Raw genomic sequence first — 24,763 nt, forward strand, 5'->3', positions numbered from 1 at the left:
GATCATATGATAAGTGACATGAATAGGTTGTATGGATTTGTAGGTATTTGAGTTATGTAGGTTGAACATAATGAGTGTTGATATATACTTATTCAACTATTCTTGATATATAACTATAAGGGACAAGTCGGGTGACTCAGACATAGACGCAAATCCTTCCTTTTTTGACAATGGGTCTGTCCCCTTTAATTGGGTATGTCCTTCTTTTTATTGGGACGGGTCATACCCATCCCTAAGTCATCGGGTTGGGATGAGTCTACGGGTCGGGTCAGGTATTGCTCACCCCTAATTCCAATATTGTGTTGAAAAAGACTTTGTTAACCCTCATTTCAGCCAAGCAAACTGTCAAAGAATTATTTAAATTGTAGTCACAATTATGGTTATTACAATTATAGATATTATAACCATTATGATATAAATTATGGTAGATGTGGTATGATTGATTTTGTGATTAAAAAATATTTTTAAATTAGATGCCGGATTGAAATAATTGTAGAATAGATGTGAGAGAAGATAAGGAATTTTAAAGATTAAATTTGTTAAACACTGATTGCTTTTGTAAACTCAAGTTTTCATATGCTACTATAAATAATGCATTGGCTGTGTTTATTCATAATACCAATCTTTATAACTTTTTTATTTTATTTTATTTGACTCTTCTGCACGTTGAAGTGTTACAGGCGTTTTTCTTGTTTGGTTTATTTGTAGTTTTATATTTGACACTTTCCTTGTTTGTCATCTTATAGTAGTTTTTTGTGCTGCCATGGTTAATTATTCATTACAATATGAAGGATATTAGAATAATAACAAAAAATCATAGTACTTGTGATTGTGTAATAATTCTCCTCCGAACTCAACGTATGGTAAGAAAAGTGAATGTGCTAACCCCAATGATAGGACACACAATGAGTCTCAAATGGACTTGTTACTAATGAATACAACAGTTATTCATATAATAATATATGATTGACTTGGATAGGGAATGAGACAATTGGAGATAAGTAATCTCTATCATGTTTTAGTATCCCAGCATGTAATCCATGCCATGAACAAAATCACTGATATTGTAGAATATTTTTCTGAGATTGCTGTTAGTTAAAGCTGAAAATATTATCCAGATACTTCAATGCTTAAACAAATATTAACCACATTCACGTCTCTATGGTCATCTTTGGTTGCAAGGAGCTTCTATAACACAAAATATGGGATGATGCAATTAGGTTTACTATGTATTTATGGAACCAAATCATGACATAACACATTTAATTACTTCCTATAAAAATATTTTTAAAAATAAAATAAAACAGTAAAATAAAACAGTACACATATAATATTTTTAGTGGGTAGAGAAAATACTTTATTTTAACCAAATAATTAATGGAGTTGGTATGTACAATACAAAAACTCAACCACTGTGTTTTTTGAGTCATTGATATGCCTAGCAACTACTTGTATGAAAAACGATAGTCTAATACCATCCTTTTCATGTCATTATATTTATATATATATATATATGTATTATATGATGAAATAAAATGTTAATCGATAAATATATGATAATCAATTATGTTAGTGTGGTTTACATAGGACCCTGTCATCAAATATAGTTTATTTTATAACATGTTCCTCATGTCCCATTGATAATTGTTCAAAAAGGAGAGGAAAGAAAAAGAGTTGAAAGAAAATGAATGGAAAATGTCATTTTCCATCATTAGATTCCAACATGAAATAAGAGGTAAATAAAAAATATACATGGCCCCACCAAAACAAATTTCTCCCCTATTTTAGAAAAAAAATGCATAAAAGAAAGAAAACTATAGAAAATTACAAATTTATCTTTACATCATGAATGAATTGAAAGAACTATATTCTAAGTGAAAATAAATATAATGTAGTGAACTTTTTTGTTTATATTCATTTATATGTGAAATTAGTTTACTTAATTTTAATTTCATTATTTTTGAATTCAAAAATAAATAATAATTGTAAATGCTCGGTAGAAATATAGTGAAAAAAATCACAATTTCTTAAAATTATATATAAAATGACAAATAATAAATAAATTATAAATACAAAACGTAAATGTGCAAAAATAAAATGATTAGAAATATAAAGGTAGTTATCAAATATGAGTTACAATTTATTTAGATAGATTAGTGGAAATAAATATAAAATATTAATAATTTTTATTGAATTTTATAAACAAAAATGACTATATTAAACTTTATGATTTAGATATTAGTTAAAAAATATTAATTAATATTATCACAAAAAAATTATTTATATAATGTGTAACAATAAAATTTAGTTTTTAATATTAGACATATTACATAATTTTTTTATATAAAATTAATGAAGGCATTTATGTCTTTTATACACATTGTATATCTTCTGTCCTCTTACTTTTCTTTCATTTTCAATCATATGAAACAATAAAATTATCATCTTATTTTTTACTATTTTTCTTTCCTTTTACTTTCTTTCCTTACACTTTCTCTCCTTAACAAACCAACAATAGCCACCAAACAACAACATTGTAACTAAATAAGATATATAATGAAATTCTTATACAGAAAAAACCATGAGGTAATAACACTAGGCACCAAAGTAACTTATTTATCATAAACTCACAATCACAATTCACAAGTGCCTTAAAAGAAGAAGTTTAAATCTTTAATCATCCTTTCCCAAAAGAGTGAGAAGGAAGTGTTTAAAGTCCCCTGAGGTATCACTGGCCACAGCATCCTCAAGAAGAACACTGTTTCTCTTGTAATAAGCCTCTGATATGACCCCCAAGTCAATCTCAGCCCTGCTCACAATCACGCGAGTAACCGCATCTTCATCCGTTCCAACTCCTTTGATCGCGTGCCGAAGAACCTATAAAATCATAACATTTTCATGGTAAATTATTGTAGAGCAGTTATAAAGTTTGGTTGAAAGAAAACACATTGTGTAACCCAAATTTCAATGACAAAAATATAAGAAATAACTTTGTTGTATAACAGTATAGTAGTACTATAGGAAGAAAAAAGTGATTTTTTTTACCTTTTCATAGTACTTAACATGATCAGTGGTGATACGAATAGCAGTGTACAATGCCTTCTGAAAATCATCAGATTCTTCATCCAACAGCTTCTGCATACATAACAAAAGGGTTAAAGAATAAATTAAATTATATGTAAAAAATATGAACTTTTTTTATTTTTATTGATGGCATATTTAGTGAAATGTGATGGTGAATTGGACTAAGGAAATTGGTGTCTTCTTTTGTTGTACCTTAGTGATAGAAGCGCCATGGATCTCTCTGTAGTAGTTGAAAGTTGCAATCAGCTGAATTTTGCTCCTTGTACTCAAGATCCTCACAGCTTCTTCCTCATTTCCATTCTTCTCTTTGATAGATTCATGAAGAATTTCAGCTTCAGATTGTGCCAATCTTACATTGATCTCATCACCAGTGTATCTATATGAGGTCACTAGCCCCACCAAAAGCTGCCCAAAATCAACAAAAAAAGAGTATCATTAGACGAGTCGATAATATTTCGTATAATGAAAAATCGATTATTTCAATGATCAATTATATAATTATAATAACAACCGAGCCTTGGTACTATTACGTGACATCGACTATAGGACTAAATAATAAATAAAGGACTTGCCTGGCGGAGGTGACCAGAGGTATGAGATGCAACATCCTCCTCCAAGGAGCGCTTGTAGCGGTGAAGGTAAGCACGCCTCACCGCCAAAAGCTCCTCCGGGGAGAGGACAGAGGAAATCTCCACTATGATATGGTAGTTTTTACCACTTTTCAGTGCAACATGAAGCAAAACAGCATCACGTTCTTCAGGCTCATGTATCCAACGATACACAGCTCTCTGTTTAGATACACAATTTCAACAAATAATCCAAATTGATTAGTACATAAACATTGACAAAATCACTTTTTTTACTGATTAATCAATCATTGATAATTAGATACTAGTGGCACCTCAAAGTCTCCTTTGAGTTCAGACTCCAACTTTTTGACAAGATCTTCTTGGAAAATCTCTTCATAAGCTCTTCTGATTTCTTGCCTCTGATAAACATTTCTGTGACCCAATATCACTATCACAGTTTTCTCATCAGTCCCCCATCCTACAAAAATTTCAAATTTATTCAATACATTTCAAAGATCAATTTTTACAATCAATTATACAGTATGATCAGATTCATCAATTATTCTTAATAGATTGTACTAAAGAAGAAAATAGTACATGACTGAAATGACTAATCAATATTACAAATTTTGTGACATTTTTTTAAATCATTAGACCATATGAATGAACATGATGCAAAGAACTTATAAAGTGATGATCCCACCTTTGAAAGCATGTTGGAGAGTTTCAGCATCTTCATGGGGAGAGTGGTTGCTGGGAGCAATAAGGGTGGCCATGATTGAATGTGTATACTCTATAGTGTGCTAAACTATGATGATGATTTGATGAATCATTTGCATTCATAGCTCTTCTATTTATAATAGGAAAATTAAGTATGTCCAAATATTAGTAGATAAATTATTTCCTCCACAAATTATAATATTTTGTTAGTAAGTTTTATTGGGGTGAATAATGTATGCCCGTAGTTATGAATGACAAAGTTAAAAGTTCAATTTCTAAAGCGTATTTATTAAGAAAGTCAGTAATAGATTCTGAAAGGATTAGTTAATATAAAGGATAATAACTTTAGTTATACCAAAAAACATACATAGATTTTTAAAATATTTTAAATTGCAGTGGCAATTATATTGTATTTATCATAATTATGGAAAATAATTGGAAATATGGTCTACATGGTTGCAATAATAATAATTATTATTATTATGGAATTCCCAAAATTAGGATAGTCAGGTCAAACTTATTATGCAATACAATTTAAAACAGTGTGCTTGCTTTATTTTATTTAGACTATAATTTACTACATTGGTAACTTTTATTTTCTTCCTATTCATACCATTTTTTTGCCATCGGTGAGGATTTTGGATCCTCTCCATTACAGGAAAGTCCATTACCATATAGAAAATATGACAAGTGGCAAAAATAAAAATTCAATAGTTTTGATTTTAACTCATTTTTTAATAATATAAATTATAATTCTTGTTTCATCCTAAAATCTAGTATTGGACTGTCTAATACTGAAGAGGAGTTTGACTCATCAGAGGAATATATTATTTAGATTGGGGAAAGTTTAGATTAATTTTTCCGTAGTTTTTACACCAACAATTTTATATAAGTGATTTTAAATTGATTGTTACAAGAGTAAAATATGTTTAATGATGGTGTAAAAGATACATTGACACCACAATGAAATTAAAATCAAATTTTTAAAGAAAAAATAAAAGCCAAATTTTATTGCCACCTACCCATAGGACAAATTAAGGATCATATGGACAATCTCCAAACCTTAAAATAAATTAATTCCTTATCAAAATGATGAAACTATATTTTTGATAGTACCAAAATATTAAGGATTATATGGACTTGAGCCTAACCATCTATAAGCCAAGTCCAAGCTTTATTTGGTTTTACCTTCTAATTTCTACTATCATATTTTAAAAGTTTTCTTTGATCTTTTTTATATGATATCTTCTATTTTTATTTAATGTTTACTATTTTTCTTATTAATCATTTATTAACGAGAAGAAATAAGTTTATAAATATTTTAATAGTTAAGAAGTAGAATTAAAATATTATAAGATTTTTTTGTAATACAGTTACAATTCAATAGTCAAGGGGAAAAGTTTGTCAGTCTTTGTACTACAGTTACAAACATATTAGTTGTATGATTTCTGATTTGTAATGAATTGTTTTGATATGTATATATTGACCATGTAATTATTTTATATATTATTAATATATTGTTTATCTTTCATAGGTAATTATCATGAATTTTCAAATAATTAATAAGTCAATAGTGGATGGTATACTGTAAGTGTAAAAAAACTTTACAATGAGAGTATATAGTATTAAACTTTTTTATATGTATAATTGATGGCAGCAGCTTCTGTTTTCCTTCGTTGGGTAAATTATTCCATTAGTAGGGGTATAATATTTTTGTATTGTGAATTTAAACATTTATATAAAGACATTATATTATTTAATTCATTTATATTATTTATAGTTAAGATATGAATATGAATAATAGATGGTGTAACAAAATGTTACACAGTTTGTATACATTTTTCACTCAATTAACTTATTAACTTATTAACTGTGTTTGCCATTTCTGACATGCTTAATAGAGAAGAGATAAAATTTGTGATTACTAAAATGCTCCAACTTTATTACTAACTATTAAAATAATAATAAAACAAAACTCTATGTAAAGGTACAATGTATTTTGATCAAGATGAAGCCTGGATACATAGTCATTTTCATTGATCTGTCCCTTGCAATTTCCCCAAATAAAATATGCCATTAAAGGTTTAATTGGTTAAAAGAGAAAAGAAAATTACCATAAAAAGCCTAACTCCATTAAAAAAACGTGTCTCCTAACTTTACCAATGTAATTTAAAATTCATTTTTGCTAAAATCGATTGTTTAGGTATAAATAAGTTGTCTATATAATTTAAATTTATAATATTTTTTTATAATTTGAATCAAGGTTATTTATATATTTAGGGAAGGAGTCTCATAAACAACACGGTTGTAATAAAATATATATAAAAGGAGGTAATATTTGTAATGAAAAGCTTTTTCTATAAGTAAATAATAAAAGTATTGATGTTGCATTATTGCTTTAAGAAATATGACAGAGTTTGTTGAACTAATCTTCTTATCGAACTTTCTGGATTCTATGCACGTAGATGCCCTTTCACATTTTTCTATCATTCTTTCATTCTTACTATTTATTAGTAGCTTAGGGAAGTATTAATCTAGTTGTGTAAAGTATGTTAGATCTTAAGATGATTAAAAAATTAAAAGTTTGATTCATATGAGGTACATAAATAGAGAATAATAATCATATATTTTAAAAGAGATTAATTTATTACTCATAAAAAATGGATATATTATTTGTAACACCAACAAAAATAAATATAAAGGCAAAATTAAAACAAAAAAGAATCTAACTTTCATGGGCCCTCACAAGTTTTTATAGCAACTAGTATTATTGTTTTTTTATCTCTAAGGATAGATTATCTCTAGATGGAATCTTAAGCCCTTGACTTCTATATTTTCATTTTCATCCCTTTCTAATATTAAATTTTGGACCTATTTGTTAAGATAGAACAATTTACATTGAAACTGTAACAGTTTTTTATGTTACCACTGCATCATCTAATATTTATTTATTTGTAATTATTATTGACTCTTAAATAAAAATAGTATAAATGAAAAGAAAATGATATGTTGAATATATATAATTTTTTACAGTCACATACTCTTTGTTTAAAATTAACAAAACAAAAAACATTTCATGGGAATGTATCAATAAAACATTGAGTTTGCATCATTTGATTGTGAAATTGAGAATAAATAATCATAAAGGTAACGTAATAAAATTTGAAATTTAAACAAGTTTTATCTATACTTTTATATTAATATAAAAATAAAACATGATATAACTATCACTATAAATTAATTTTCAATTCCCAATTTTGTCCTTTTTTATTTTTTATTTTATAAAAACATATAATCATAGTTAACTACTATTAATATAATAATTACATATCTTACATTAAATTGAATATTATAATAAATATAAAAATTATAATATAAAATGCACCAATATATAAAAAAATATTTAAATTTTCTAAAATGAAATATATAAAATTAATACTTAATAAAAATATTTAATACCATGAAATAAGAATGTGGATCAGCAAACCCAAAACATCAATTCACACACTAGTGCTATATAAAGAAAAACTTTTCGCTATACATAAATATTAAACTCTACACCTATGAGGGGGTGATTATACTAATCAAACATTCAACGTAGCAATTAATTAAAGTAGAAGTACATTATTTCCCAAAACAAAGATAACAAAGACCACACCACATAAAAAAAAAACTAACACAACTTAAACTCAACATCAAGAAAACATAAGCATGACTTATGAAAGCATACTTCAAAGTTCAAACATGGAAAATAAACTAAGACCACAACACTAGAAACCAACATAACTTAAACTCATCACAAGAGAAATATGCCATTAGCTAGAACAAGTACTTCAAATTTCTTTCCCCAACAAGGTGAGAATGAATTTCTTGTAGTCCCCATGAAACTCCTTTGCAATTTCATCCTCAAGATGGACACTGTTTCTCTTATAATAGAGCTCCATTATGTCCTTCATGTTCTTCTCTGCCCTTGACACCACTACGCGGGTGATTGCATCCTCCCGTTCAATTCCAATCCTTGTTATCGCATTTAGCAGGACCTACACATCATTTTCAAGGATGGTAAAAAATGAAAGGAAATGAAAGATTTCAGAGTTATTTCATAAATATATTTCGTAGTCTTAAAAGTTTTCTTTTTCCTTCTTACACTCCAAAATTCAACTTGCAAATGGACCATGATGCTTTCTGGACGTTATAAAATTGTTAAGAAGTATACTATAGTTTGGAGTTACTTATATAAGTATAAACTAGCAAGTTATCCGTGCGAATGCACGGGACGTTACTTTTTTACTACTAAGAACATATATATTATATCTATATTGTTTCTTTGAGATAAGAAACAACTTAAAATTTTGTTATTTTGAAATTGATATATCTTTCAAAATTCAATGATCTTCATTGTTCAACCTCACAAATATTAAATATACACAATATCATATTATGGAAAAACTTGATTATATGATTAGGAAGACCAAAAATTGCAAATGTATTTGAATTGATGAGTTAATAAGTTGAATTTTGGCCCTCATTAGTATTATACATATTAATAGAATCAAAACTATTGTATTCATTTTTATCACATAATATTATGAAATTTACAAATATTTGCTTCAACTTAAGAACTGATTGAATTATAAATATTTTTATTTGGAATTAAACTAAAAAATTCATTTATTTGTTCAATAATTTCAATAGTTGATGCAAGTATTATCCTTGGTTATAAAAATTCTTCATTTTTTAGCGATCTTGTAGATCTGGATAAGTACTTTGAAGTTTGAACTATGACATCTATTGTACTATCAAAATTAACAAATGTATATGTCATTGGGTAGGGAATGATGTAGATATGAGAATTATAAAGAAAAAATAAATAATATAATTTAACTAATACATCCTAATGATTATATTTTTGTGTTAGCGATTATGTACAATTATAATATTTTATTATAATATTTTCGAATTGTATCATTGTCTTGATTATATGTCTTCATCCATACAATTTTTGTACAATAATATTTTAATGATATATAGAGAATGATAGATGACACATAAAATGAATAAATGATATTAATTGAGAACGTTTTAAGATCTATTTAAATGTGTAATTACTACATATTCCATTTGTTATAATTAAAATATGTTTTCAAATTTTCCTAACAACTTTAATAGATAATTTTAAAATAGAAACTAAATCATCATAATTAAGAGGGTTAGAAATAGAACTTAGGTTTTTTTTTTAAACTTATTATTCATCCTAGCCATCAATTCTAGGGAAATTCAATGATTTGATTTAGTGAGTATATCTAAATCATAGTTATCTCTTTAATTGATGGCTAGGATGAGGAGTAAGTGGAAAAAACTTACTCTTGAAGTATTGAAGTAAGTCTTCACAACATAATTAGTGTCCTAAATTCCTTAATTATAGGAAAATGAACATTTAGGAATTATCAACTTTTCTTCTAATTAATATTAAAAATAATTATTTTTATGAAATAAATTAAATATCAAGAGATCTCTTTATTAATTCTAATATCATAGTTCACTCTATTAATAATAATATTAGATTTATGATATTAAAGTTTATAAAAATAATTAAATGAGAATGTTTTAAAATCTATTTCAATAATTAATATTAAAAATTGTTATTTTTAAGAAATAAATTTAATGTTATCATTTTTATGTCGAACATAATAACAAAAGATGTATTTATTAATTGTATATGATAACACATTCTTTCAATTAACAATATTAGTATGTTAGCATTTGTTGTAGGCGAAAATTAAACTTTCAATCTCATTCACTTCACCCCTAACAATCAAACCACATTGTAATTCATTTTTTATTGTTTTAAGTTTGCTATGGGTGAGGCTCGAACCCACAACTTCATTCACTTTATTCCTTAAACTCTTTCACCTTAACAATCATATCATCATACGACTCTCAAACATCATTATTAAATCTCCAAATTCTTTATTTCGTTATTAATGCCCCAAATTCCTTGATTACAAGAACGTAAGAGTATTATCTACATTTCTTCTAATTAGTATTAAAAATTATTATTTTTATGAAATAAATTCATTATCTATCATTTTTATGTGAAGACAATTTTCAATAAATTTTCATATTAATTATAATATCGTAGTTTATTCTTTCTATTAGTAATAAGATTGGTTTTCTACTATTTATGTTTTAAAAATGATTAAATGATATTANATGATATTAATTGATAACGTTTTAAGATCTATTTAAATGTGTAATTAGAACATATTTCATTTATGTATTTACAATAATTTTCAAAATTTCATAACAACTTTAATACATAATTTTGAAGTAGAAACTAAAGCATAATTAATGCATTTTTATAACGAATGATTTACGTTATATTACATTATAATTTATAATAACTGTTATTTCTAATATGTTTTGATTTATGTTGGTAACTGATTCTTTCTATTTTGTAACTGATTCACAAATTTATATTTTATTTCTATAACTTATAAAAAAATTCAAACTATTTTATTTCTTCATGATTTTTGAATCATATGTTATATTATTTATGATATTCAAACAAAATGAAAAATAAATGAAATTAATTATTATTGGACTATTTATTTATTATAATTCTACAAATTTATCTACATAATTAGCATTGCCTAAAATTTAGAAATCATAAATAATTAAAATAAAATATAAATTAAATCAATTGATTATCACAATCTAAATTTATTAGTTATAATTCTGCAAATTTATGTTCATAATGAGTATTGCTTAAAATTTGGAAATCATAAGTAAATTTGTAATAACTGTTATCTCTAATATATTTTCATTTATGTTGGTAACTGATTCTTTCTGTTTTGTATCTGATTCACAAATTTATATTTTATTTCTAACTTAAAAAAATTCAAACTTGGAAGATGTTAATCTGTTTTCCTCCTTGGCCAATGACCAAGAGAATAATTTGTTTTCAACTTTAATGCCTAATTTTAAAGTGACTCACAAAATAAAAATTTATTAGCATTAAATTGGGAGATGTTAATCCGTTTTCCTCTTTGCTCAATGACCAAGAGAATAATTTGGTTTCAACTTTAATGCCTAATTTTAAGGTGACTCACAAAATAAAAAATCTAGGCAACCAAAAAAATGTTAACAAAGAGGATATTATTAGCATTTATTGGAAATCATAAGTAAATTTATAATAATTGTTATTTCTAATATGTTTTGATTTATGTTGGTAACTAATTCTTTCTGTTTTGTAACTAATTCACAAATTTATATTATATTTCTGTAACTTATAAAAAATTCAAATTATTCTATTTCTTCATGAGTTTTGAATCATATGTTATATTATTTATGAAGTTCAAACAAAATAAAATATAAATGAAATTAATTATTATTGCACTAATTTATTAGTTATAATTCTACAAATTTATCTACATAATTAGCATTGCCTAAAATTTAGAAATCAAAAATAATTTAATAATTGGTTATCACAATAAAAATTTATTAGTTATAATTCTGCAAATTTATGTTCATAATGAGGATTGCTTAAAATTTGGAAATCATAAGTAAATTAAAAAAATATAAATCAAATAAAAATGAAGACATTATTCTTTTTCATATATATGAATGCTAAAAATCGAGAAACAAATAACAAACACATTATATTGTGTTGTTGACAACTCAAACAATACAAATTTATAAGCAAACAATTAAATAAGGTAATGAGGTTTAAGTAAAATTTCCAAGAGCACAAATATTGAGCCAAGATGAGTGTAATAAACAACATATATAATAAAATCATTGAATACAGAAAATAAAATACAACACTCATAAGTGATTGAATAACTAATGATGAAGCAAAACATGAAGGTACCAATAACTAAACATGATTTTTACCTTATTTTATAGAATGATACACTCTAGGTGTTTCTGAGAAAATTAACTTGCAGAGATGTTTCAGTGGAGAAGCAAACTATAAATAAAAAGAGAAAATTATAACAATGAGATAAGATGAGGAAATAAATATATTATTAACAAAAATAAATATGCAAATAAATGTAATATTGTAAGTGAATGTATGTATAATACAATGGAGATTGTGTACACACCATAATACAATGGAGATTGCGTACATACCATACAAATGTAATAGGTTTTGAGGAGATACTTTTGTTTATCAGACGCTAAAGGAGAAAACTGCTGGAAGAATATATCTACAAAATAATGAAATTAGTGAGAACACCTCTATAAAATAAGGAAATCAATAAAAAATTATACAAAGAATCAATGATAAAATAAGAGCATATCTACAAAATAAACCAAAAACTCAATGAAAATGTACTAAACATCAAATCTACAAAAAATAAAATGAAGGTATCAATAACTAAACATGATTTTTAACTTATTTCAGAGAATGATACACTCTAGGTGTTTCTGAGAAAATTAACTTGCAGAGATGTTTCAGTGGAGAAGCAAACTATAAATAAAAAGAGAGAATGATAATAATGAAATAAGATGATGAGATAAATATATTATTAACAAAAACAAATAGACAAATAAATGTAATATTGTAAGTGAATGTATGTATATACAATGGAGATTGCATACACACCATAATACAATGGAGATTGCGTATATACCATACAAATGTAATAGGTTTTGTGGAGATATCTTTGCTTATGAGACGCTAAAGGAGAAAATTGCTGGAAGAATATATCTACAAAATAATGAAATTAGTGAGAGCACGTCTATAAAATATGGAAATCAATAAAAAATTATACAAAAAATCAAGGAAAAAATAAGAGCATATCTACAAAATAAACCAAAAAATCAATGAAAATGTACTAAACATCAAATCTACAAAATAAATAAATAAAATGCATTTTAAAGAGAATGATTGAAAGAGAAAGAAAAATGATGATAATGAAGAGACATAATGAAATGAATCTGGAGAAAAAGATTGTTGAGAAAAAAATGTTGGAAGAGAGACATAGACCTCAATGAACAAAAATAAATAGACAAATAAATGTAATATTGTAAGTGAATGTATGTATAATACAATGGAGATTGCATACACACCATAACATAACAGAGATTGCGTACATACCATACAAATGTAATAGGTTTTGAGGATATACTTTTGTTTATCAGACGCTAAAGGAGAAAATTGATGGTAGAATATATCTACAAAATAATGCAATTAGTGAGAACACGTCTATAAAATAAGGAAATCAATAAAAAATTATACAAAAAATCAATGATAAAATAAGAGCAGATGTACAAAATAAACCAAAAAATCAATGAAAATGTACTAAACATTAAATCTACAAAATAAATAAAAAAATGCATTTTAAAGAGGATGATTGAAAGATAAAGAAAAATGATGATAATGAAGAGACATAATGAAATGAATATGGAGAAAAAGATTGTTGACAAAAAAAATGTTGGAAGAGAGAAATAGATCTCAATGAACAAAAACAAATAGACAAATAAATGTAATATTGTAAGTGAATGTATGTATAATAGAATGGAGATTGCATACACACCATAATACAATGGAGATTGCGTAGATACCATACAAATGTAATAGGTTTTGTGGAGATACCTTTGCTTATGAGATGCTAAAGGAGAAAATTGCTGAAAGAATATATCTACAAAATAATGAAATTAGTGAGAGCACGTCTATAAAATAAGGAAATCAATAAAAAATTATACAAAAAATCAATGATAAAATAAGAGCATATCTACAAAATAAACCAAAAAATCAATGAAAATGTACTAAACATCAAATCTACAAAAAATAAAATGAAGGTATCAATAACTAAACATGAATTTTAAAGAGGATGATTGAAAGAGAGAAAAAATGATGATAATGAAGACACATATGAAATGAATCTGGAGAAAAAGATTGTTGAGAAAAAAAATGTTGGAAGATAGACATAAACCTCAATGACAATTCAAAATGGAATTTAAGATGTATCCATAAAAATGTAATAATTATTTATTAAATGCAATAATTGTCAAGAAAGGACAAATATAGTGTGAGAAGTTACACATGATTACCATGGAACCATTCAGGAGGAGAAAAAATGAAGGAGAAGATGACATGTGACAATTGATGAGGTGGCGTGAAAGAGGAGATGACATGTGGCAATTGATGAGAAGGTGAGAGTTTATTTTGTAAGTGAATGTATGTATAATAAATGGAGATTGCATACACACCATAATACAATGGAGATTGCGTATATACCATACAAATGTAATAGGTTTTGAGGAGAAACATTTGCTTATTAGACGCTAAAGGAGAAAATTGCTGAAAGAATATATCTACAAAATAATGAAATTAGTGAGAAAAATATGTTGGAAGAGAGACATAGACCTCAATGACAACTCAAAATGGAATTTAAGATATATCCATAAAAATGCAATAATTATTTATTAAATGCAATAATTGTCAAGAAATGACAAATATAGTGTGAGAAGCTACACATGATTACCATGGAACCATTCAGGAGAAGAAAAAATGAAGGAGAAGATGACATGTGACAATTGATGAAGTGACGTGAAGGAGGAGATGACATGTGGCAATTGATACGGTGGTGGGAATTTATTTTGTTAAATAGTAAATAGATAGATTATGTCACAAATATTAAAGTTAATTAAAAAATGTTCTATATTCAATAATAAAAATTGAGGAATAACCTTTTCATAGTACTTATGGTAATCACTGATGCAGCGAATAGCAGTGTGCAATGCCTTGTGAAAGTCACTAGATGCATCATCAAACAGTTTCTGCATAGGTTTCAAAAGATAACCCAATTAATAAGAACATAATAACAATTTTATGGAACGTGAAAATGGAACAAAAACTAAAGAAACATGAAAGTTTCTTTCCATTATACCTTGGTAATGGATATGCAATGATCATCTCTGTAGCGGTTGAAGTTGCTAGAAGTTGGGCCTTGCTTCTTGTAGTAAGGATCCTTATGGCTTCTTCATGGTTCCCATTTTTCTCCTTCATTGATTCATGAAGAATCTCAGCATCAGTTTTTGCCAATTTTGCATTTATCTCATTACCACCATACCTAAATGCACTCACTAGCCCAACCAATAGGTGCTCAAAATCAAAACCGAGTTTTAATATATCAAACTATGTAACAATAATCAAGTCTTAATCTCATTACATAATATTCTATTATAAATGATGTGATACCTTACCTGGCGAAGATCGCCAGTGGTATGAGCAGCTACATCTTCCTCCAAGGAGCGCTTGTAACGGTCGTGATAGGCGCACCGAACATTCAATACCTCTTCGGGGGAAAGGACAGAGACAATTTCCACAAGAACATGGTAATGTTTTCTGCCTTGGTTGATTGCAACATGTGCCAAAACAGCATCCCTGTCTGCAGGTTCCAACATCCAGCGGTACATAGCTTTCTGTTTGGTTTTAGACACCATTATGCAAAGTAATAATAAGGCTATGACAAAAGTAAATGAAATTATTGACAAAGATCATGTTCTAATTAAATGATACCTCAAATTCACCAGAGAGTTCAGACTCAAGTCTTTTGATGAGATCACCTTGGAAAAGATCCTTATAAGCTCTTATGATTAGTTGCCTTTGATCAGAATTTCTATGACCCAATATTCTTATGACAGTGTTCACATCAGTCCCTAATCCTGCATAGCTCAAAACCATTAAGATATGAATTAATATGCCACACTCACACATGAAGGGTAGATTTATAATTACTAAGTGTTTTGAATTGTGGTCGTGATTATGGTCGTTCTGGTATGAATTATTTTATGATTAAAATATATTTTAGAAATCGGTGTGATTATATTATGTTCTGATGTGGCCTAAATGTGATCTAATGCGGTTGTATTGCGACCTAATATAACTGCATCGTTGTGATTTAATGTCACACCGTAAGTGTGGTACGATGCAGTAGTGGCTGTCTCAACCGCACTATTGCCGCCGCATAAAAAAACAGTAGAAATTGAATATGTGTAAGTTTGTAGAGTACCTTTGAAAGCCAAGTGAAGAGCCTCAACATCTTGAGCAATAGAAGTTTTGTCAGAAATAGCATTAAGGGTAGCCATTGAAGAACAGTTAAGTTGTTCCTTTCTTTAGGACAGAGAGAAATGCAAGTGATAATGAAGAGTGGCTTTCTCATAAGCTCAATATATAGCTAGTATTAATGGCTTCATAAATGTTAACGCCTTCACACTATTATCACGTTTCATTGTTTGAAAGTAACTGAAATTCATGTGATGGTTAAGAAAGCCAGGTGAAAATTCAGAAACTGTTGAGGAAAATATGTAGAAAAACTGAAAAGAAAACATGATTCTAGGAGTGGATTGAAGTAAAGACAAGGAAAAAGTGTGAAGTAACATGCATGACGGGTGGCTGTGGTTGCATGGGGATGAACATCCTTTGTCTCATTGATGTGTCCAATTGTACCAATCAAAATATGATATTTTATTAAAAAAAAATTATAAAAATATAAATTAATACTTATACATTATTTAGTATTATTTCATTGAATAGAGACATGGAGAGAGAGTTCTCTTGAGACATCTTTATGGGTGTGACTATTACTATATATTAGGGGTGGGGTTTTCATTCCTAGTGCATTCACAAGGATGATATATAATATGAAAATATATAACTGATGATTCAAATCTCATATCTTATATTGTATCGGATCAATGATAATAGATAAAAAATAACAATAATAATAGATATTTAAAAATTTTAATTCATGTGATATATTTTTATTGAGTCGAGACAACATATAAGACATTTTCTGAGATAAAATATATTTGTTTTAGATATTTGTAATGGGTTATAATAGTTGTCTTTTCCTTTATTTTAATTATTTATTTCAAGATATCTGTATAAAAAGTGAGTGAGAAATAAATATAATTTTATTTACAACACTAACCATGTTGAATAATTTTATTTATTGTAAGAAAAATTAGGGAATGTAGCAATATAAATAACATTGTTGTATACTCAAGTTAGCATATTTTTCTCTTTGGTATGCTGTAATGTTCTTTTTTCTTTCACATAATCCATATTGATATTTATGACATTTACTTAAAATGATAATCATTAATGATTTCCATATGAATAGGAGATGATGTACTATTAATATTAAGAAAATCATATTGATATGGCATAATACATTATATATAAGATAGAAGGATGAAATTATTGATACTCTAATTTGTCTATCAAGACACCTCATTAAATAGTCATTTTTACAAATTAGTCGATAAATAGTTTAGCAGATTTTCTATTATTTATATGAAAATCAAGATTTCAAAAATAGTTTAGCAGATATTTTACAATAAATATGATGGTCCAAAAAGAAAAGGTTTTAGTAATTTGAGCATTGGATACTCGGCTACTTCGGGTGAATCTTGTTTTCATTAAAAAAACGTAGTAACACAAATCATTCACTTTTAATTTATTAATTATTATTGACTCTCAAATAAATGGTAGATTGTATGCTGACAGTGTAAAAAAAAATTACACCATCAATACACATATTTAAAACTCTTAAAAAACACTATTTAGATACGGAACATGATCTTCTGTCCCAAAATTGTTATGTCTTCATGTCTCTAGTCAATCAACATCTATAAAAATATTAATTTGTGTTTTTTAAAAAATTAATTAAATATTACTTTTTCATTAAACCGAGACATAAATAAGGACATGTGATCTCAGTATATTCATACGCATCATTCCTTAACTATGTGATTGTAAACCAATTTTTAAGGTTATGATTGAATGAGAGTTGTCTTGTAAGCTTAGTTGATAGATATAAAATGACATAAGTCTATACTAATACTATGATAATCTACCTCCAATACCTTATCAAATAGGAAGGAGCCTATCAATCCAGGGTTATACTAACACTAGCTTGTAACTTTCTATTATCTTGAACTTTTTCAGTGAGTTAACAAAATTGTATAGAGTTTAATAAAAAAATGGAATTTGTAGTTTTTAGAAAGAGAGCACCTAACTTTCAAAACTAAATGATAAGAGTTTTCAATAATTCATATCATCAAATATATAATTAAAAAGAAATTAATTAAATAAGTAAGGAAGGAATAAAGAAATGAACACGTATATAAACATAATATTACATGTATTGTTCAACAACTCCAATTCAAATAATGCATTGTTATAATTTTCACAGAAAACAGTTATAAAAGTTTTTACGTTTTTTACAATATTACTGCATCGTCCGTCATTCATTATACAAATAAATGATGGATGATGCACAAACTATATATAAATTTTTACACGATTAATATATAGATATTATATTCTAATTTTTAACCTAGTTTCATAACTATAAACATAGTATTATAAGTTAGTTAGTTTTATCCAAGAAACAGAAATAGATGAACACCAAAGAAACGAATCTATCTTTTACTTGCATAAGTCAAAATTGGCTTTGACGTAAATTTATAAGTAAAATCATGTCGGTACATTAACATTCAAAGACTCCATGGCCCAATGGATAAGGCGCTGGTCTACGGAACCAGAGATTCTGGGTTCGATCCCCAGTGAGTCGTTCTATTAGATATGCTTATTTATTTAAATTTCCTTCCTTTATTTGTTCTTGCTTAAATCATTTATCTATACTAATATATAAAGCAAATACATTTTGTAACTATCAACATATGGTATAATTTATTATTTTCTATTATGTCCTTTCACAATTTATTTTTTCACAATTTTAGATCACATTTATTGGGTCGTAAATGTATGTTTATCTCATTTGTAACTACCAATGTAAAAGACACTTTTACATTTGGTAGAAAACGTGGCATCAATAATACAAAAAAGTTTGTAACTTCTACCACATTTGTTCATCTCATTCAATTCTCCTTCTTCCACTCTTTCAACCAGATTTTCATACGTATTAAGAAATATAAGGTATGTAGTAAATTTATTCCATTCCAATCATATTAGATATGCTTATTTATTTAAATTTCCTTCCTTTATTTGTTCTTGCTTAAATCATTTATCGATACCAATATATAAAGCAAATATATTTTGTAACTACCAACATATGGTATAATTTATTATTTTCTATTATGTCCTTTCACAATTTATTTTTTCACAATTTTAGATCACATTTATTGGGTCGTAAATGTATGTTCATCTCATTTGTAACTACCAATGTAAAAGGCACTTTTACATTTGGTAGAAAACGTGACATCAATAATACAAAAAAGTTTGTAACTTCTACCATATTTGTTCATCTCATTCAATTCTCCTTCTTCCACTCTTTCAACCAGATTTTCATACGTATTAAGAAATATAAGGTATGTAGTAAATTTATTCCATTCCAATCATATGATTATATTTGGCTTCAGTTAAATTTCATGTCTAGATATATTTGTCATTACCTTTTTCCTCTTTGCTTACATTCTGTTTGATGAAATGCCAAAGTAAGTTATATTGATGTGTGGGAATCCTTTGTTTTTCAATTATGTCTCCCACTTTTCATTTTCAAAGTCATTCTCATCCCAAAATAAAGTACCATATTTATTGTTATTGTCATATTATATGGATTGGTAGAGTAAATTTAGCTTCATGAATTGTGTTATTTAATGTGTTATTAGTGGCTTAATTTGGAAGAGATTCTTTCTCCACCATGCCAATTTGTAGTTTTGATATCTAAAAATGTGGATGGTTTTATCTTTACTCTTACATTTGGGAATTGGATTTTTCATAAACTGTTGGTAGTATCCTCGAATATTTGAGGATGCTTACGTGAACTGTTGAAAATTGATGATATTAATAGGAAGTGATGCTTAATAATTGGATGAACAATTTTTGTAAGAGAAAGGAATGCATATTGTTTATAACATGTTAATATATACATTGCTACTAATAGACATCCAATATGATACTTCAATAACAAAAATGTATATATTGAAGTACAATTTTTGTAAGAGAAAGGAATGCAAATAGGAATGCATCTGGGACAACAAATATGATTGGAGTGGATGTTTAAAGTACCATATATTTGGATGTCTAGCATCCAAATATATATTAAAGTGGATGTCATGATTATCAATACATCTAGATGCACAAATAACAACAGCAATTGACAGTATGCTTAAAAACTAAAAAATATCAGCATATATATACATATTTTTAAGCCAATATATGCATATATATGTTTTATAATTTTTTAGGTATGTTTTTGTTATTAATTTCCCCGCTGTTGTTTCTCATTGTTGACACTATAATGTCAATTGCATACATAATTTTTATTTAGATTGTTATTTTAATAAGGAAGCAGTGGAGTGGAATTTTGCTTAGCATTACTAAGGTAAGCCAAAAATCATCTCTCATAACTCATAATAGGATGCAGGTTCCATGCTTTAATCTGGAAAAAATTCTTCTTTCCATTCTATATACATGCTATCTTTATATTGTTTTTATATTGAGTTTTGTCTATAAAATAATTATGTTTTATCTTTAACTTTGTTTAAGAGTTTAATTTCAATGAGTCTTTTTAATGTAGTTATATGTAAACATGTAGAAATGAAGTTAAGATGAATCTATTTAAGAGTGTTTTATAAAGTTTACATTCATATAAACATAACATCTGGCATTAATAAGTACACTCAATAGAGCACATAATAAGAACTGAGAAGAAAATAAAATAGATTTGAATAAATGCTTTATAATTTCCTAACACCATAAACAACAAAAATTGGAAGCTTTCATCATTGTTAGCAACCATCTTTTACCTTATAATATTTAGTTGAAAAATGATTTTTTTCATGAATTGAGTGATGCTATATGAACATGCTCTTTAAACATTTTGTCGATGATTTTTCAAGAATTAAATAATGTTGCATAAATAGATCAGTGGTTTATTGAAAGTTTTTTAATTTGCCTATTGTTTTTTCAGCGAATTTATTCCTTCTTTATTTCATGATATATTCTCTACATTTTTTAAAAGACACATTTTGACTTGATGCAAGTTCCTTGGAGAAGTCTAATTGGAATGTGAAAGTATTTATGTGGTAGTACCTTCTTTTTAAAAGAAACCTTCTACTTTAATCAATGACTAACATACTTAATATATGCTTTTATTTTTTGACTTCTTAGTATATAGACTTGAGAGACTGTGATGACATGTAAAGATCAACTTATTGTTCTATATTCAGAACTATTGAGTGTTAAATCAAGAGTAAGCTAAGTATGAAAGATGATGAAAATGTAATTTTTCATAAGGTTTTGTGAATAATTAGAGTAGATGTTTTGAAATGCATTTTTAGTTTTAAAGTTACCAATCTTCTATAAATATAGTTGGATTAATTTATTTAACAAAAATAATTATGTCACTAAGTTTAAATTTTAATGTTTTTGATACTAATCCATGCAGGTTTGTTCAGGTGTGAGAATAGTTGCAGACTCGGGTGCATGATTCTACAAAATTTTACTTCCTTTTTAATAGATTTTTCTTGCACAAATGCAATCAAACATTTTGCTACATGAATTATTGTTCAATTCCTATGATTAGTACAAATAGTTTATTCTCAACTCAAGTACAACTTATAGACCTGCAACACTGGTTTTTTCAGTGGAAGCTTATTTTAGTTTGGTAACCTATCTATGTCTCTCTTACTGGTTTATAAACTAAAAATACTTTGTTTGTCCACTAAACTATTATATATGTATATATATATATATATATATATATACTCATATTTTGATTGTGTGGATAATCAAGGCAATATTAGTCTTTGGAATGTACACGATGTTCATAAGAACTATGTCCAACAAGAAGTAATGTGGATCCTGTTATTTCTCGCACCATAATTTCTCTTTAGTAAGTTATCCAATAGTTTGGGTCGTTTTTATTGATGCACATGCTATATGAACATGAGGTTTTTGAGGTTCCGTGAAATGCATTAATTTTTTGTTGTTGAAATGGATATAAAATTTGGTAGGGGTATGACTACAACCACTTCTTTCTCTTTGAACATGTGAAAGCAAGAGAGATTGAGCACTTAAAATTTATGGTGTAACATTTTGAGAATCTTAAGGTATAATATGTTTTAATTGATATTTCTATTTATGACACTTAATATATAAATCAAATTTGTATTTTGATTTCTTTTTTATCTTTACCTTTTAGTCAATGCAATACTATTTTTATTGAGTCTTGATTGTTTTAGGGACTCAGATTACCTTTATTTTGTGTTTATGGTCAGAATAAATTCATGCAGCTTCTCATGTTTCTTCCTGTCAACTTTCACAACAACTTATATTTTTTAGTCATATGGAAAGTAATTGTACCCCCACTATCTGTTTTCGTAGTAAGCTTTCTTATATTCATTTTCTCTAATCATTTATTCAACTTTTTTATATATTGATTTAGTCATCATTTTTCTTACATTTTAGTGTTCCTTTCATTCACGACAATGAAAGGAAGAAGCAGCAACCTCGGGCTCTTCATCATCCACATTTATGTAAGCATTTGTGATAGAAACAAGAAGATATGATACATACAAAGAATACCACATCATTGTTAAATGTATTTTAGTTATTAGTAAAGAGTAGTCTTGTCTTTTGTATTTTCCTATATGTATTGGCCATTTGGCCTTATCTATTATCATTTCCATATTGCATTTCTCTCTTCTTCTCCTCTCCCTTCTCTCTTCCTATGCAGCTGATCTAACATGGTATTAAGAGCAAGGTTTGCTAAGGCCACAACTTTCACGGATCCAACATCACAGTTCTTCTTTGCAGTGGTAGATCAGCCTCCACTGTTTGCAGATCGGAGATCACAATTTTAGATTCGCAGTTCAGATTCGCAAATCGCAGTTTTCGCTGAGCGAGTATCAATTTCGCTGAGCGAATTTGTCAGATTTTCTGTTTCTCTTTCCCTTTGAATTTCGATTTCTCTGCTGTTGTGCTTGTTAGATCAGCCTCCACATTTTGCAGATCGGAGATCACAATTTTAGATTCGCAGTTCAGATTCGCAAATCGCAGTTTTCGCTGAGCGAGTATCAATTTCGCTGAGCGAATTTGTCAGATTTTCTGTTTCTCTTTCCCTTTGAATTTCGATTTCTCTGCTGTTGTGCTTGTTAGATCAGCCTCCACATTTTGCAGATCGGAGATCACAATTTTAGATTCGCAGTACAGATTCGAAAATCGCAGTTTTTGCTGAGCGAGTATCAATTTCGCTGAGCAAATTTGTCAGGTTTTTTGTTTCTCTTTCCCTTTGAATTGCGATTTCCCTACTGTTGTGCTTGTTAGTTATGGCAACTGAAAGAGATGATTCTTTGAAATCCATTAGCGTGCAACTAAATGGATCATCCAATTATACATATTGGAGTTATGTGATGAGAAATTTTCTGATTGGTAAACGAATGTGTGGATATGTTTCTGGAACTTTTGTTAAACCTACAAATAGTGCTACTGAAAATTATGCAAAGGAGTTAGAAACTTTGGAAGTGAACAACTCGAAAATTATTACTTGGATTAATAATTCTGTTTCGCAATCTATTGGTTTTCAACTTGCAAAATATGATTCAACATCTCAGGTTTGGGAGCACCTTAAACAATTGTATGTGCAGCCCAATTTTGCAAAACAATATCAGTTAGAGATTGATATTCGAGCTCTCCAACAACATAGCATGAGCATCCAAGAGTTTTATTCTGCTATGACTAATCTTTGGGACCAATTGGCACTCACTAAATCTGCAGAATTGCAAGCATTCACACCGTACACTGATCGCCGGGAACAACAGCGTTTAGTACAGTTTTTGATGGCTCTTCGGAATGATTTTGAAGGCCTCCATGGTTCCATTTTGCATCGCACTCCTCTGCCATCTGTTGACTCTGTTGTTAATGAACTTTTAGCTGAAGAAGTTCGTTTGAAGTCCCACTCTGAAAAGGGAATTGTTGACAAAGGGATTCTGCCAAGCCCCTCTGTGTTTGCTGCTCCTGTTGTGAAAGGAAAATCTCAAGGCAGAGTCAATTATGATGAATGTAGCTTCTGTAAGGAAAAGGGTCATTGGAAGGCTCAATGTCCAAAATTATTGAAGAAAGAGCAACCTTATCAACCACCTCAGTGGCGTCCGCCTCAGTCACATGTTGCAGCTCCTACTATTGATTTATCATAATTTCATTTGAATTTGTCTTCTTCTAAGTTTTATTTATGGCATTCTCGTCTGGGTCATGTATCTTCTCCTCGTTTGAAATACTTAGCATCAACAGGAGTCTTAGGATCATTACAACTAAATGACATTTCTGACTGTTGTGGTTGTAAACTTACCAAGTTTTCTGCTTTACCTTTTCCTAAGAGTGTTTCAATTTCTAAGGCACCTTTTGA

At 27.7% G+C, this 24,763-nt stretch overlaps 2 protein-coding genes, 1 long non-coding RNA gene and 1 other non-coding gene across 4 annotated transcripts; 1 reads left to right on the plus strand and 3 right to left on the minus strand.

Annotated features, from left to right (window-relative positions):
* Positions 2,516-4,488, minus strand: LOC109353282 (annexin-like protein RJ4). The gene is made up of 6 exons (XM_019595490.1): positions 4,357-4,488; positions 3,986-4,131; positions 3,657-3,872; positions 3,277-3,489; positions 3,046-3,135; positions 2,516-2,877 (listed from the first exon to the last, which is right to left on the minus strand). The coding sequence occupies exons 1-6, from the start codon at positions 4,427-4,429 to the stop codon at positions 2,674-2,676; spliced, it is 942 nt and encodes a 313-aa protein (XP_019451035.1). The 5' UTR covers positions 4,430-4,488; the 3' UTR covers positions 2,516-2,673.
* Positions 12,995-14,019, minus strand: LOC109353283. Its single transcript, XR_002108442.1, has 3 exons — positions 13,978-14,019; positions 13,480-13,556; positions 12,995-13,089 (listed from the first exon to the last, which is right to left on the minus strand). It is a non-coding gene; the product is annotated as an uncharacterized LOC109353283 (long non-coding RNA).
* On the minus strand, positions 15,537-16,503 carry LOC109353965 (annexin-like protein RJ4). Its single transcript, XM_019596317.1, has 3 exons — positions 16,400-16,503; positions 15,907-16,052; positions 15,537-15,809 (listed from the first exon to the last, which is right to left on the minus strand). The coding sequence occupies exons 1-3, from the start codon at positions 16,473-16,475 to the stop codon at positions 15,537-15,539; spliced, it is 495 nt and encodes a 164-aa protein (XP_019451862.1). The 5' UTR covers positions 16,476-16,503.
* Positions 18,896-18,967, plus strand: TRNAR-ACG. The gene has a single exon. It is a non-coding gene; the product is annotated as a tRNA-Arg (tRNA).

Source organism: Lupinus angustifolius, chromosome LG08 (genome assembly GCF_001865875.1).
Source record: "Lupinus angustifolius cultivar Tanjil chromosome LG08, LupAngTanjil_v1.0, whole genome shotgun sequence".
In the NCBI taxonomy this organism is placed as follows: Eukaryota; Viridiplantae; Streptophyta; class Magnoliopsida; order Fabales; family Fabaceae; genus Lupinus; species Lupinus angustifolius.

Excerpts from the sequence above, each read along its gene's own strand:
- LOC109353965 (XM_019596317.1), bottom strand. The coding sequence starts at position 16,475 with ATGGCTACCCTTAATGCTATTTCTGACAAAACTTCTATTGCTCAAGAT. Across the intron at positions 16,053-16,399 it reads TCTTCACTTGGCTTTCAAAG|GATTAGGGACTGATGTGAAC; the intron begins GTACTCTACAAA and ends TGAGCTATGCAG. Across the intron at positions 15,810-15,906 it reads AACTCTCTGGTGAATTTGAG|AAAGCTATGTACCGCTGGAT; the intron begins GTATCATTTAAT and ends AAAACCAAACAG.
- LOC109353282 (XM_019595490.1), bottom strand. The coding sequence starts at position 4,429 with ATGGCCACCCTTATTGCTCCCAGCAACCACTCTCCCCATGAAGATGCT. Across the intron at positions 3,873-3,985 it reads AACTCAAAGGAGACTTTGAG|AGAGCTGTGTATCGTTGGAT; the intron begins GTGCCACTAGTA and ends GTATCTAAACAG. Across the intron at positions 3,490-3,656 it reads CCTCTGGTCACCTCCGCCAG|CTTTTGGTGGGGCTAGTGAC; the intron begins GCAAGTCCTTTA and ends GATTTTGGGCAG.